The 17,140-nt window shown below is 36.9% G+C and overlaps 1 protein-coding gene across 1 annotated transcript in view; it reads left to right on the top strand.

Annotated features, from left to right (window-relative positions):
• The window catches only part of SOBP (sine oculis binding protein homolog), a 226,321-nt gene that overhangs the window by 50,294 nt on the left and 158,887 nt on the right, over nucleotides 1-17,140 (top strand). The window contains exon 4 of the mRNA XM_027856556.1: nucleotides 5,933-6,084. Within this exon, the coding sequence (XP_027712357.1) occupies nucleotides 5,933-6,084 (152 nt within the window). The remainder of the gene's footprint in view (nucleotides 1-5,932; nucleotides 6,085-17,140) is intronic.

Consider the following 17,140-nt stretch of genomic DNA (forward strand, 5'->3'; position numbering starts at 1 on the left):
AAACATCCCACTTTAACATTCTCTTCAAAGGCATGTTGACATTTTAAATTTGAATTTCTACTTGATTCACTCACTCACTTATTCATTTATTCCTTAATTGAGGTAACATTTATTAAGCTCAGCCTGCTAAGTTCTGAGGGAGATATAAAATTTATGGAACTCAGAGTCTTGGCCTTCATCCAGCTTCCAGTCTAAGATGAGAAAAAACACAAACAGATAAATGTAATATAAAGTAATGTATGATAAGTTTTACAAGTCTCTAAAGGAAAAAGTTATACCAATTATCTGCTTTACGGATGACGTCATCATCCCTGTGATTCACCAGACAAAAACTCCCTTCCCTGGCCACCACTACCTTATATGTATTGGCAGGGTCTGTTTCTTTGATTTTGTATTCCTATTGCTTAGCATAGTGCCTGGCAAAAAGTAAGAACTTAATAAATGCTTATTCATTCATTCATGCATTCATTCATTCATTTAACAAACTACTGTGTGATACTGCAGGGGGAAGAATGTTACTTGAGGGAAGTGAGGGTGAAGGAATCCAGGAAAGCTTCATAGAAGACGTGGAATTTGAGTTGAGCTTGGGTAGGAATTTAACTGGTGAAGAGAGAGGGTGGGATATTGCAGTCATAGAAGAGATCATTAGTTGAAGCGTGGAGAAGGGGGGTGTAGGGTATATTGGTGGGAGAGAAAATTGTTCAGTTTGGCTGGAGTATAGAGTATACGAAGTGTTGCCATATGAAAAAAACTGGAAAGGTAAAGGTGGCCCTAGTTTGTGGAGTGCCTTGAACATCAGGATAAGGAATTTGAACTTTACTGGGGAGGCAAAAAGAGGCAGCTGAAGTTTTTTTTGAGTAGAGGAGTGAGAGAACCAGATGTCTATGTAAGAAAGCTTATTCTAGCTGTTAAAAAGGATCAGAAGGTTCAGCAGATGAGGCCAGGAGGACACGTTAGGAGGCTATTGTAATGGTCCAGGAGCATTTTATCTATTCTGTCACAGAATCTGTGACAATTCTCAGTTCCGTATAGATGAGAAAAGTTCTTACCTTGCTAGCATCTTTTTTTTCCTTGGTGTGGATTGAAACGTGATCTCAGTTTTTTCTTGCCTTACTGTCAGTTTCTAATTGGAATCGAAGGCATAGCATTGGAATAGCTGGTTCAGCTGGGCCTGAAGTCAGGAAGTCCTGAATGCAAATCCAGCCTCAAACAATTACTAACTATGTGACCCTAGGCAAATCACTTAACCTCTGTCTACCTCAGTTTCCTTAATTGTAAAAAATGGGGATAATAATAGTATCTACCTCTTGTTTTACAAGGATCAAATGAGATAATATTTGTAGAGTGCTTAGCACAGTGCTTGGCAATAGTAAGCAATTATTCATGCTAACTATCATCATCATCGTCATCATCATCATCATCATTATGAATTATTGTGTTATATGTTAAAAATGGTTCAGGAACCCTGTCAGGTATTCCTGGGGTATATTTCTAGGCCACTGTCAATCATGCAGAAGTTCCTGGAGGGCCATCACAAGGGCTTCTTACAGGGGTCTTGTAGTCTTTTGAATTAAATAATTTCCAGAAGGATTCAAAGGAAAATTTAACAACAGATCCTAAGCTGCATCTATGTGTGCCTCCAAGCACGGTTACAGAAAGCTAGATCGAATACAACCTTGTTTCACTCCACTGGGGACGATCAAGACTACAACCAAAACCACCTGGTAAATTATTTTAAAAGATCATTTGGTTTTCAAAATTTATTCAAATTCACCCATCCTACTTGTCACTAGAGAAGATAAGCATCTGCCTGTAGCAAATATTTTCTGAGTTTCTCCACAGACACAGACTCCCATGGAAATCCAAAAGGAAGAGGAAAAAGAGGCAGAGTATTTTCATTTTCCTTTCCATAGTAGAAAGCTAACTGCCTGCTTTCTACAATGATCAACCACTTTATTTTAGTATCTGGTGAGGTAGATCAGAGTTTTCGTTTTTGTATGTCCCCTATTCCAGAAAGGCACTTCATTGTCCATTCTTTTCTTTAGAAAACCTAGCTAGAAAAGGAGATTTTATAAGCAGCCTTGAGATTTCAGACACACTTGACACAATTTTATCAGACCTCTATCAAAATGAAGAAAATTCATGCAGCTTCATAGGGTTTTGGTGCTAGAAGGGGTTTTAAAGTTGTCTCGGAAGCAGGAGTCTTTCCCTCCGGGAAGGAAGGCATTCCACTGACAAATAGCTACCCAGCCTCCTCTGATGGAGAACTCATCACTTACCATCCCAAATCTGGATAACTCTAATTGTTAGGAAATTATTTCTTATGTTTAGTTGAAGTCTGCTTGTCTAACTTTTATTAATTAGTCCTATTTCTGCCCCATCTAGAACGAGGTAAACTGATATTTGAAGACGGCAGTCATGCCCCACCTAAGTCTCTTCTCTGGAACTGAACCAGAATAAAATGTTGGTCATAATTTATCTAAATTTCTCCTTTTGTAGATTTAAAGTAGGAAAAATTTCTTTAGAACTTTAACTATGAGACTTAAAAAGAAAAGAAAAGAAAAACAACCTTAAACATTCTGCCTAATTAAGACCTAGAGAGGTGGTACACATTTTGGATGATTACTTGAAGCATCCTTTAGACTGATGCATATTTAGTTATTATAACATGATAATTTTTTCTTGCTACACAAACTGTTCCCTTCGGGAACATGACTTAATGTTGTAAACATTCTACATTTGTTGCATTTTTCATTATAAAAAATATACTGTCTAAAAACCATAAGGAGTGGTAGATCTTAAGTCCAGTTCCTGAAGTAGTCTTTGAAACACTCCTTCTCACCTATAATGGCATAACCTTTAAGTACAGACATAGTTAAGGGATTATCAGTTTCCCTTTGCTGGAATTTTTTTTAAAGGAACAAAAATGATAACTGTCTACTAAACTTAAAGTTAGAAAAGTTAAACTAATCAAAGAATCTGCTCACCTGAGTATCCATATTCATTCCATGTTTGAGCTAATTGTCTAATGCAAACCTCTTGGATACCCCTTGGCTTTACATTAGTTATGATTTGTATGCATTTGCATATGGGGTGGTGGAGAAGTGAGGTGTAGCTTATTTAAGACAAGGAGGAACAGCTCAGGGACTGTAGGAGAATTTCATGGCTAGTATTGATTGCTAAAATTAATCTGGAAATAAATCACAGCTACTTTCTTTGTTTACTAACTGTAGTGTTAATTTACTGAGCTTTGCAGAAGACTAGAATAAATGAGACATCTGAAAAAATGTTTGCTTGAATTTTTGGAATAAACCTTTTATGGAATTTTTTGGGGGGATCGATAGTAATTGATAACAATTTTATGACTGAAAAGAAAAAAAAAAAGCTGATGGCTGTTTTCCAAGGGAGTGCCTTTCTGAAATTGAATTCAATGAGAAACTTATAGGAATGCCAACTTATTTATCAAGACAAATGCTAACCACCATTCTCAGAGTTTTCCAACTGCTGAATAAAGAAAAAGAAATCACACGATTTCTTTGGCTGCATTTTATCATATTGTTGGCCTGCAATGGGACTCGTTTGCAAAACAGTCTTTTTTTGTGACACCTTCCTTGTTCAGTCGCTAGGCTTATTGTCAGAAGGCAGCTCTTTAAGTAGAATGACAGTTTGAATGAACAATTCTTGTATTTGATGGTGATGGGATGAGGGGTATGGGGGACGGAAACCAAACTATATTTTTGGATCCCAGTAATCCTTCATATGTTCCAGTTTGTGTAAGCCTCAGTACTTGGCCTTCCTGCAATTTTGCCCACTATGCTTTTTCTTCTCAGTTCAATTCTGTACTGCCAAATAAATAACAGTGATTCAGAATGCTGTGCTTGGCTTCAGAATCGAGACTCCTTAAAGAGGGAAGCAAGGAATGGAACCTAATTAGTGGAGATATTCTCAAAGTGTGCTTTCCTCACTGAACTGTGATGCCAACTGATTTCCCCAGTTCGATTTTGCCTTTCAGGTTTCATCAGCAGTGAGATTATTGCCACTGGATCATTTGTGAAACGTTCTGCTGTGCCATCTTCTTTTTTCAGGAATCCAAGATTTGAAATGTATTTGATTAATGGGGGAAATTAAAAAATAAAGCAACGGATGATGTTAGTTAGCCATGTTCTTTTGGGAATGAAGACTGGCTATTTAAAAATATAAGTACTAAACCTAAATTAAAAAAAAATACTCCTCAACCTACTCTAAGGTAAATCAGGGTATTTGGGAAATATTGTATGCCATGGATATTGTGTCTAATATGTAAATGTGATATGTGTTAAATATATATGCATATATATAAAACTTTGAACAAGTAAATTATAAAATGCGATAAGTTTGGAGCATTAAATTTGAGGTTATGTTTGGTTCCAATTAAAGAAAGGTATAAGTTATAAAAGAAGTCTGATTAAAAAGGAAAGGTCAGCTTTTTGTCTGTGTGCATTTGATTCGTAACTATAAATTGCACCATATAATTTGTGGAATAAAAACCCATTAAACTGACAATATTTATTCCATTAAGGTGAATAAAATGTAGCATGTAATTCTGAGTTATGATACTCAAGAAAAAAAGCCGTATCGCTGCACTACAAATTAGTTTGCTTCTAATTTTGCAGGCTGCTGACAGCAATGCCTCAAAACAAATCTCTCAGAAGGAAATGAGATGGTTGTATGACAGACTCTCTGAACCATGAATGTGTCAACAACTCATGGACCAAGGACTGCTTTAGCAATTAGTCTTTGGGGGATTTTGCTCAGAAATCAGACAACAGAGAATGCCAGAGATAGCTGGGGATCCTGTGATTGCAGTTCAAGTCCATAGGAGAGACTGATCTAGCCCTTAAAAATGATGCTATACAAGAAGGCGAGAGCTGACTAATAACAGCGTGCCATCTTGTCTGCCATCAATTGGGAGAGATAGAAGAAACTCAAAATGGAGCAGAACCTTCTGTAATACAGAAGTACTTTACTTAGTAAAGGCAGAAAAGCTTTATCTGGCCTCAACATTTGAGTTTTCTTTTTAACTTAATTTTCATAGGCAAAGAAACATATACACCAAAAAGACAGCCAGGAAATGAAGTTAGAAAAGGATTCCCTAAGACCACATGACCCCAGTCCTTCTGGACTGTATGATCACCACCCCTCGACTGATGGGAGGAAAAATGATCAAATTAATAGGTGATATTAAATCTAATTTGCATATAGAGAAACCAGTGCCAAAAGGTTCTACTTTTCATAGCTTATTCAGAATGCCAAGTGTGCGTAAGAATCTTAATTATTAGGGAGTGCTTACATATCCAGGATGTGACCACTCAGATCTTCCCTTCTGTTGCAGAGATCTGTCAAAACTCTTCCACAGTAATTGGGAATATTGCACATTTGGGAATGAATATCCACTTGGAAAGAGAACATTCCCTTGGTTCCTAACAGCTCAAAGATGCACACGAAGTTAATGTTATTCAAAGGCTATGCTGTGTAGATGATGCCTTTTGCATTTGGTGAGGAAATGATGTGGCAGAATATCTCAGATCTAAGCAACGCCCTATTAGGAATGGGGTTACTTTGCAAGCTTCATTAATTTCGAGGCTAGTTTCGAGGAGCAGAGGGAGGTATCTTAAACCGGGCTACCCACTCCCCTCCCCTAGGACCTTCCACAGCCTTTTTGTCATGCTCTGTTTTGTATGCAAACCATCTTTTCCAGGAACCTAGGAGCATGAAAATCTCCTCAGCCTATCCAGCAAGGAGCCATCCTACACTATTAGAAAGTTGTGAGGCTAGTGAATCTAAAATAGCATATGCCCCCATTCACTTTTGTTAGGTTCAGGTTGTGTGTGTGTGTAAGTCTGTTGGGTTGTTTGCTTCTGATGTCAACATTTTTCTTATACTTTTGTTATAGAAGATGATGTGTCAAATGTACAAATAATGTGTGCCTGGTGCCAGAAAGTGGGAATCAAGCGATATTCCCTGAGTATGGGAAGTGAGGTGAAAAGCTTCTGCAGTGAGAAGTGCTTTGCAGCTTGCCGAAGAGCATACTTCAAGAGGAACAAGGTAAGAAAACCATAGAGAGAACCATAGCATTGACACAGGCCAGGGCTAAATCATGAACTAGTTAGTGTGATAGTGTCTGTTAGTTTCTGAAAATATTGTGTACTTTTTTGGGGGGTCTGCGCTCTCTTGCTATCTCTGCTGTCTCTCTCTCTCTCTCTCTCTCTCTCTCTCTCTCCCTCTCTCTCTCCCCCTCCTCTCCTTCCCCTTCCTGCTCTCGCTTTTCCTCTTGTTTTAGTTTTCTCTCATTTTTAACTTTATTGGGTAAGCAATCTTTACTAACCTGTTCCTCACTTTCTGCCTTGTTGTTTGAGTCACGTGAGGGTGGATGAACTTAATGAGGACACAATAAGTAGGTACAATAAACTAAACCAGAATACTATTTTGACTTTAGAGGGTACAGGCAAGATATCTTGTACATAAAAAGATAGTCTGTGAAGAGTTCTCATGCAGAATAAGGCACTAGGTTCCTAACCTGTGCAATAATGCCTTTGTCTATTTAATGCATCCCCAGATGGGAACAGTTTGCTTCTTCTTTCCAAATTCTAACTTGCTGATTTCATACCTGAGGTTTGATGAACATGCCCCATGCTTCCATCATAGTAAGAGCCATTCTAATCATTGTTAAACATTATTAATATTGTTCTACCATGGAACATTTGCATTATATATGCATTCAGATTCCAAAAGCAAAGTAACCATAAATTAGGGGGAAAAAAGTTATCCTAGGACAGAAAAAAATGCATTGTTAGAATATTTTAAACTAATTTTTATGTGAAATTGAAAGCATGGTATTTCTATTAACATACACACACACACACACACACACACACACACACACACACACACAACCTAATTTCTGAGTCTTTGAAGAACTGTGGCATTTTGCCACTAGTTACTGAAAGATATTGCGAGCTCTTGACTATTTTCTGTTGATCTATAAAGCCTTCTTAATTTATAAAATCTTCCACATTTTGCTAAGCATTGTCATTTCCATAATTCAGGATCAAATTCTGTCCTTTAAAAAATTAAAGAAATCTCCTATTTGCAATCCTGAATTTCTAATTATGGAATCACTCCCTTTTAAGGAATTCCGCTGCAGCAAAGTATCACCCTCTTTTGCCAATTTGGGTCACATCATTCTGCCCCAAAACATAATGCCTAAAGAATTGGGCTGTATATGTCCATGGAGTAGAATTTTAGTAGGTATCTTTGAGAATCAGGCTTGTCCATTGGAATAGGAAGGCCAATAAGGAAATCCATTGAAAGCTCCTTTCAAAACTCAACTGATTGAACTTCTGTCCTCTTTGGCAGAGGTCAGTGAGGGGGAAAGGGGTACAGGGAGATAAATGTTCCTTGACATTCAATTGTAATATGGGTAAAAGTGATTTCCTGTATGTAGTTAACAAGATAACAAGTATTTATTAAGTGCTTACTGTGTGCCAGGCACTGTGCTAAGTGCTAGGGATACAAAGAAAAGCAAAAAATAGTTTGGGCCCTCAAGGAGTTCACAATCTAATGGGGAGACAAGATGCTAACGACTATGGGCATATAAGAGATATACAGGGTACATTGGAGGTGATGTAGATTAAAATGAATACTTTGGAGAAATCATGGTTCTTGCTGGTCATTGTCAAGAATATTAATGGTGAAAATAGCAGGAATCACCCCACCTCTTTTTCTCTATGTGGCCCAATTCCCCACAGTAAAATACTATTTATGCCATTCAAAGAGATCACCACAGAACATTTTTTTTTCTTTCTGTAACTCTGAGGGGCCCTAGGCAGTATTCTGAATCTTGGTGTGCTGCTTGAGACAAATTGCATGGATGAGGCTAGGCAGGTAAAATGGGATTAGAAAGATGCTAGAAACTCATATGGAAGTCTCCACCAACAGCACATTTTACCTTAGCCTTTTGAGCTCTTTGGAAGAAAAGCAATACATATTATTTGACAGAAAGTCACAAGGCATTGTCACTAGCAATGATAAAATTTAGATTAAGATTTGGCATAGATTTTAATTCATCTTTCATATTCTGCATGCTTGATTTACAGTGAACTGTGATGAGCAAACATAGGAAGTACAATTTAGCATATTTGTAGAAATGCTGTGGAATTAGGACAAAAACTAGTAGGGATAGGCAGGTGTTGATGTATCTATCATATCTGGCAGGTAGCAATTAGTGTAGGTCTTCAAAATCATAGCAAAAGCCAGGAGCTACCTTGGTTTTTTCCTAACCCAGTGACCTCCAAATGGACTCTCCAAGTTTAGCAGCACGTAATACCTGTCTTCTCTATGATCCTAATGCTTATCTATGTATTTCAAAAGTAATACCACTCTACACCTTCTCATTTTGCACATTGAGGAGTAAGCTGGTCACATGTCACATGCTGGATTCATTTTTTCAAACAGTGTTATGTCTGCAACAATATAGCATTGTGTTACAGTAAATATGTACAGCTGCTGCATTTCTGTTAACTGAGAGGGCTCTGTGGTCATTTGATTTAAGGCTTGGGTTTCCTAATGGATTGTGTTAGACACTGTTCCCTGTTCTGTCATTTCTAAGAAGTGCTGTAATAAGCTCTGGGGCTTCCCTCTATTGAAACAATAGCAGGGAGAGCACTTAAATCTTGCATCAGTTTCAAAAGTTGAAAAGAAGCCCCGATTATGATTGCAGATTTTCTCAATTTTAAAACAAGAGGGGGAGGGGCAAAATTCTCACCCATAGTTAGAAAAGAAGCATTTTACTCCACTAATAGATATCAAAGTTATACACTGAAAAAGATAAAGGAAAAAAAAACCTTGAATGTAGAACAAGATTTTGTCTTAGGTATGATGTAGATAAAACATGTGAAATTAAACATGTTGTAAATTATCATTCACAAAGATAGATCCTGCCTGATAGCATGGTAGGATCTAAAAAAAAAAGGTCTATAATTTGAACCTAAATTATACACAGAACTTCACTAAGAAAAATTCGGCTAGAAAAGGTAGCTAATTAAGAGCCAGATTTTTCAGCTGACCTCTGTTTTGTGTATGAATAACACCTGCATTTGTGAATGTAAATTGGACAGCTGTTCCTGCAACTACCCGCCATGCTTTTCATAAATGCTTAGATGTACGGGGTGGGGGGGGGGAGATAGCTGATTTTTCGGAGCAGAAAAATTCACTCCTTTAAATAAATTTCATTTTTGTCTGAATCTTTCCTATTTCCTTGTGTTTTTGTTTCTGATTGAATAACTTAGAGAATCTCTATTTATTACATATAATATATGATATATAGTGTGTATATCTGTACACACACGTTTCTCACAAGCCAATGAAGAGTGGTAACAAGTTAATCCTTAACTGCAATGGCGTTTGGAGATGATAGTGTTAACCATCCCCAACCTCCTTTCTTGTGGCATTATTGAGATGATTTAGGTTTTGGAGTTGTTTGGTTTATCACAAATGTTCAGGCAGTATTCTAAATGCTTGTTCTAAATACTTTGCTAATATGGGCCCCAGAATCACAGCTGCATACAGTTAGGAGTTTAATTACTAGCTCACATGTTTCAGGATATTGGATCTAAAAAAAAAGGGCTGTATTGATTCATAATTTCATTATGTAGAATCTGAATCCCTAAATGATTCAGTTGATGATTCGGTTTTGGAGAATGTGGTTGAACAAAACAATTAAACCTTTGTGAATGCCATGTTTGTTGGGTGGGGAACAGTCAGCATTAAGTATACATGGGTGTCAATTTCATTATGCCCATATACTGGGAATATACTAGAAACGGAATTGCTTTAAAAAAAGAAAACTGGCCCATAGATAGAAAAGAACATAGAAAAACTTCCAATCTAGGTGTTCTTGTTAGAATTTATTTCCAACTTGTCGCAATTTTACATGAAATATTGAAACTATTATTCAGTCCTGTTTGGTAGGTGCACTATACCACCTGCTTCTTTCCCACTCCACCCCTAGTTGTCCATCACTACACACTAAGTAGTTCTGTCCTTGCGACTTATCTCCCAGAATCCCTTCAAAGAAAACAGGCACAAATGACTCGTGGACAGAGGTAGTGCTAATTTTCAAACATCCTATATTCAATCCTGTTAGTGATTTGCATGACCGCACAATTAGGAGAATTGACAAGAGAGAACTGTTTGTATTTTCCTTTTCATCTAAACTAATTTCCACAAAACCCCAACTCAAAGCAAATAGTTGCTTGAGTCATGAAGGATAATTGTTTTTTTTTTTTGCTGAATCAATAATTTGATAGCTTCCCTATCAGTTTTAGAAATCAATACATGTTTCCTGTCCCTTTTTCTAGTTTTTCTTGCCTTCTGGAGGCAGAATAGATTGCTACCTCTCTGATAAACTGGACCATCATATCATGAAGTTGAATCTTACTTTTTCTTTTCCCAGAAGTCAATTCAATTCAATTTAATTCAAATCAATTCACTGTTGGAAAAAGTGAATTCAATTCAATTCAATTCGCTTTTAGCTTTCTTTTCCCAGATGGCCATCATGGCAGGAAAAACAGGTGGCTACTAAACAGCTGGATTGAAGCTCAATGGGAACAAGTTTGAATATTTAAAATTTTTTCTTTCAGATGTTTAGAGAGAGCCAGCATTTGCAAATGATGCCATAAAAGTATGGCTACAATTGTAATAGTTATTAGCATAAGTTTACCTACTACATACCAATATGTTAAATAACTCCTTCTTTTACTTTCAAACTGTGTGTAAAAAGGAAATGAAAACTAGTTCATGAATATGAAATAGAATAATGAATTTAGAGCAGTCATCTCTGGAAGAACACATTTCTAATTAATATATGTCATCATATTGCTTATTTGGAGCTACATTGTGGCTCGATGTAGAATATTGCTCTTTGATATAAAAACTAAAAACTTAATGGGCAAAGTTTTCTTCATTTCAGGCTTAATTATATGACCTAGCAGTGCAGAAGAAATATTTAACGATGTCCCAGTTAAGCCAATGAGTAATGACAAAAATCTGTCTGCTGCCTTTTTTTCCTCCAACACCTGCAAAATTTAATTTGCAAAATGACTATCATTCATATAAGTTTGGAAAATGGCTTCAAAAGATTAGGCACAATTAACGTCTCCTGACATTCAAAAGCTCAAGCTACCAGCCCCATTTTGGCTTCTTGTTCTAAAGGAACCTTTGCCACATTTATAAATGCTTCTAGGGAGTCAATATTTTCCCTTTTGATTTACTTTGTTTTAATTAGATGCCTGTTGAGGTTGCAGTGAATGCTGGTGGTCAGTCTGGCTGTCCTGTTAGGATAGGATTACTATGGCTTTGCAGATGCTTTGAGGACTTTCATTAAAGCCAGTGGGTTGCTTTGCTTTTTAGTAGGGAGGTTGCTGTATGGGGCCTTAGTCCTGTAAAGTAAAGCCAGTGTCTCAATTCCCTATTGGTTATGGCAAACAAAGGAGTCCTTCGGAAGCTCTAGTGGGAAAAAATAACAAACCCACCTGCTCTCTCATTCTCTGGTGTATTGAAATATTTAATGGAATATTGATGAGTTCCTACAAATGGCCAACCAGGATAAGCAATAGCAGAAGTATGAGATGGGACTATAACTTTGTAAGCACATTTCTGATGGCAAGATAAGAATTTCAATCCATGTTATGAAACTCAAGAGACCCTGAGGATACCTGGAAGTTCTTGAGGAAAGATATGCAGAATCTTGAGAATTGTCCCCAGCTGTATCAAACATAGGAGTCTAGGGTTGTGGCAAAAAGATGGATATTACTTTGTTTTTCATGTTTTTGATATATAGGATGTCCTTTATTTTTTAAACTTCCTCCACTCCCCCCCACAAGAAGTATGGGGGTGAGGAACCACAAAATCCTTTTGACCGATAAGTAATCAAACAAGACATTCCCATATTGGCCATGTCCAAAACACATGTGTCTCATTTTGGCTATTAGTCCATTGCCTCTCTGTTAGAAGGTGGGTAGCATTCTTTATCACCATTCCTCTGGAATCATGCTACTCAGTGCATTGATTAGAGTTCTTAAATTTTTCAAAATTGCTTTTAAAATATTGATATTCTAATAGAAATGGGTATATCTTCTTTTAAAGGAAATGAAACCAGACATTGTACAAATTCCAACACTACTCAGAATAGATTTAAAATACAAAGTATGATTTTTGAAGGTTCAAGTTAAAGAAGAGAAGATGACTGAAAACCCAGATCAACTCTAGGACCAATCTGTGTTAAAGATTCATTTATGGTTGGTTTTGTTGGAGTGGGAGTATGGTAATGGCAGCAGGCTCTGAAACCTGAATGGGGTCACCATGGGATGCCTAGTGGCTGTTGGCACACGTGCAGGCTCATTAGCTTTCAGGCACAGTAGGTATCTTATCAACCATCTGTGGCTGTTTAGTGCCATAAACTGAAATTGTTTTTTTTCTTCCTCTCTCTTCCGATTGGCCAGGGTTTATCCAATCTATCTAAAAGGAAGGTTTCCCTTTGCCCTTAACCACAGTGTCAGGTAGCATCAGCCACACTGTACTCTGGTCAGTATTGTGTAGGTTGATAAATGTGCTTGTTTGGGGTTCAGGGGCTGGCTGTCTGTTTGGGTAGTGGGAATTTCAGTCAAACAAATTGCCAGGAAAAAATCTAATTATCTGATGCATCCTCCTTCTTCTTCCAGACACCTGCACTGCCACATCTCTCACCTTGCCAGTAACAGGGTTTTCATTTGCATACCAACTGTGCAACAAAAGAATTATGTAATCATTGCTTTAGATATTCTTTTCACATCAGAAGATGGGTTGAGTTAATCCAAAAGAAACCTGTTCCATCTGATTTAAAAGGGAAGGTGTGATCACACTTTAGTAATGAGCACCAGAGAAAAGAGAAGGCACAGTTTATAGGTATGGGGCAACCTTTTCAAAATGACCAAGGAAGAAATAATGTTCTGTGGGGGGGGGGGAGGTGAGCTTTGCAGAGTGACCACGGAAGAAACAGTGTCCTGTTTTACTGTGAATATCTTCCTGTGGTTATTTTCAATTTGATCAGACAGCTCTATAAAAATGTTGGACGTTTAGTTGAATGCCCCTTTCAAGAGGGGCATTTATTTTAGGTCCTTTAGGGATTTTGGTGTAATAAACTTGGAGATTTGCGTCTAGGATGTCTATTCCATCAGTTTCTGAGATTCAGAACCACAATGATAGAAAGTCTCAAAATATCCCTTCAGAAAATTAATCTATAACTCATTTACACATTCATGCCTATGTATATTTTCTCTTGTCATATTGCATCTGGACTGACTTAGTGCAGACAAGAAAGCAGTGTGTAAACTGTTCCTCTGGTCCTGTACCCCTTTGCTATCAGTTCATATCATTTCAGATTAATATCCAATAAATAATAGGATGTTACAGTTTTCCACTGTGTCCATTTCATCAGTGGAAACTCGTAAGGGGGAAAATACCCTTTGTTGTAATCCACACCCAAAATGGATCTGCAAACAGTGCAGTCAAATGTCTCTCAATTGCCTTTGAAGGTTATACATCAGCTTTCTGTATCTTCTGTAAATACAGGTCAGAGACTTATAGTCCTATAAACATTAGGAGGGAGATCAATTGTTCAGTGAATCCAGCAAAGATGTTTGCAACCGTGCTGCATTAAACCAAATACTCTTATTAAATGGCACTCTTAAACAAAGATAATACCAGAGGATGGAGAAAGTCAGTGTTCCAAAATTACAACCCACTCAAATTTGTGTTACCTCTTCATTGCTAAAGGACACGTGACCAGATTTATTTTTTAGAGGCTTAGTAGCTTTCTCATGCCACCAGGTATTTGAGAGAATTTGACCGGAGGAAGACAAAATTGTTTTAGTGGGGGGTTATTTTTATACTATGAATTTTAAAAAAGAATAACACTTATTTAAAGAAATGAGACTTTTCTCAAAAATTAGAATACTTATGCTGACAAGTAGTATCATTATAAATCATCTGCAAAATGAAAAATTAAAAGGGAAAGATTTGTTTGTGGCTAAATCCTCAAAACGTTAAATCTCTTAGAACTAGAGAGCCCTTATTAATCTTTCCATGGTAGAATGTAGCTCATTAGTCCACTGTAGTTAAGGGTTCACAAAAGGGCAGTTCCCATAATAAATTCAGACACTAATGAATTTTCTGTTTAATTCATTTTTTGACTAGAACAAAACATAAGGTTAGTGAATATGCAATACTCCCCCCTATCCCCATGTGCTTTATTAGGCTGATTTAAAAGGAAAATTTGGTAGGCATATTGGACATTTGCTGCTATAAATAAATTGAAATTTATTTTTAAAATATGTGGTTGCATTTGATTGGAGAAAAGGGACATCTTTAACTTAAAAATTAGTGATTTTTTAAAATAGAGGCATCTGAATTGATGACATTAATTAAGGATTGATTTTCTGTTTCATTACTACATTTCTGTTTGAGGCTCCAACAAATCTCTGTTGCTAGTTAACCCTTCTAGATATCTTACTTTCTTCCTTTGCAAAATGGGATTAGGACTGCTGAATCTTTTCTTTGTAGGAATAATGAGTTTAAATCAATATAACAACAACAACAATAACTAATATTTAAAGCTTTAGGGTTTGCAAAGCTCTTCATATTAACTTATTTGAACCTATTCATTGACCCATTCAAGTTAGTGTCATTAGGTTCTTTATTTGTAGAATGAGACCGAGAGAATTTAAGTGACCTTCCTTTTATCACACAGCTAGTAAATGTCTGAGGCAGGATTTGAACACATCATCCTGACTCCAAGTCCTTTGCTCTCACCACTATATCACACAGCCTGTCTTAAAACCTTGAGATCTGCAGATAAAATGATTCTTGTTGGTATTTAAATTGTGACAAGTCAATCCAATAGACATTTATTAAGTGTCTACTATGTAGAAGATACTATGTTTGGTGCTGGAGATAGAAAGACAAAAAATGAAATAATCCCTTGTCTCAAGGAGCTTATGCTCTATGGAGAGATATAACATGCTAATCTCTATGTGTGCATAGATACATTTATATGTACATATATATGTATATATATAATGGATTGAGGAGGGAGAAAGCATTAACTAAGGGGTAGGAAAATGTTTTCCCACAGGATTACAGAATTTTGAAATTGGAAAGGGCATCAGTGGTCATCTTGAACAACCCAGGAGGAAATGAGAGAATGGAAAGGAAATAAGTACTTACATATCACCTACTATGTGTCACATACTGGAAGGAAAGGGAACAAGCATTTATTAAATTCCTACTACGACTTAGGCATTGTACTAAGAGCATTTACAAATATTTAATTTGATCCACAAAACAACTCTGGGTTACAGGTGCTATTATTATCCCCATTTTACAGTTGAAGAAACTGAGGCAGATAGGGGTTAAGTGATTTGCCCAGGGTCACACAGCTAGTAAGTGTCTGAGGTTAGATTTGAACTCAGGTTTTCATGACTTAAGGCCTGGTGCACTATCCTTGGAGCCACCTAGCTGCCATGTTAATTTATGTGTTAATTTGTTCTGCAGTCAATTTACTTACTATTCTGTGATAAATCTGCAATATTGGTTCAGTTCTATAGAACCACTGTGGTAGCCATAAAACCACTTTACCTTCTTCTTCTAAACTATTGTGATGGAATTAGTGAAGATTATTTAAAGTAATGGGCAAATCTGTTGAAAAGTGTATGACAGGACTTCAAAAACTGTTTTCCAACAAGAATGAGAAAACTGATTTCTAATTGTAATCATCTCTTAAGGTGTTTGTGGGAAAATTAAGATGTTGATGTCAACACTTTTTGGGTGCGGAAATTAAGTGAATGATTAGAGTAAGGGATTTAGTTATTTGAAAGCAGATGCTTACATTATATAATCCTTAGCTCTCATTTACTTGGTATTTGGAAACTCAAATTTTTTGATATGTATTAAAATCAAATAAAAATCCATATTATTAGTTCTAGCCAAGATAAAGTTAGGGAGTTAGAGTCACAGCATCTCAAAGGCCATCACATCAATTCCTCTGAACAAGAATACCTTCTAGAATATATCTAATCAGTGGTCCCCCAGTTTTTGGGTTTTTTTGAAGACCTTTAAGTGGGAGAAGGGGGAGGGACTATTGCCTCTAGAGCAGGCCATTCCATTTTTGGATGATTCTAATTGTTAGGAAGTTTTTCCTTTTGTAATAGTAACTAGAATTTATGGAGCAAAATACTTTACAAATATTATCTCATTTGATCCTTATACAACCTTGGGAGATAGGTGCTATTATGTCTCCATTTAAAAGATGAGGAAACTAAAGCAGACAGAAATTAAGTGACTTGCCTTGGGTCACCCTGTTAGTAAATTTCTGTACCTACTCATGGATCATAGGACTTCAAGGGATATTGGAGTCCCTCTAACCCTACGCCCTCTTTTTCTAAATGAAGAATCTTAAGCCTAGCCTTAAGTTTAAGGCTAAGTGACTTTCCCAATGTCTCCTAGGAAGTAAGATCCAGAGGTGGGAAAGAAACCCAGATCCTCTGGCTCCAGAGTCAGTGGTCTTTCATTTGACTTAATCCAAAAGTTTCACTTGTTAGGAGAAGTGATAATTTGATGATGGAAATTAGTTAGTGACTTATACTGATTGGAAGAGAGGCAGAGGTCATAAAATAAAAGATTTAGAGCTAGAAAGGATTCTAAACATCACCCAGCCCAACACCCTTGTTTGACAAATGGGGAAACTGAGGCCAAGAAAGGTTAAGTGACTTTCCCAATGTTACACAAGAAACTGCTCAGTAATGCCCCAGAGTTCATCGAAGGGTAACCTCTGCCAGGCCTCCCCATGGGTAAGAAGGCTCAGTATGGACTGTGAGATAGAAGAGATAAATTTGCCATTCTATCACAGGTTTCTCCAAAGAGCCATCTATCTCATATGAAGTAACAACTATCCCTAATGTTCATTATTAAGAAGATGGTGTAGTGTATATTATTTAGATTGTGGTATGACTTGGGAAGAAGGGCAACCCTAGGGCAAGGGTGTGCATTTCAATCCATTCTTTTTTCA

This window comes from Vombatus ursinus, unplaced genomic scaffold (genome assembly GCF_900497805.2).
Source record: "Vombatus ursinus unplaced genomic scaffold, bare-nosed wombat genome assembly UNPS02000582.1, whole genome shotgun sequence".
In the NCBI taxonomy this organism is placed as follows: domain Eukaryota; kingdom Metazoa; phylum Chordata; class Mammalia; order Diprotodontia; family Vombatidae; genus Vombatus; species Vombatus ursinus.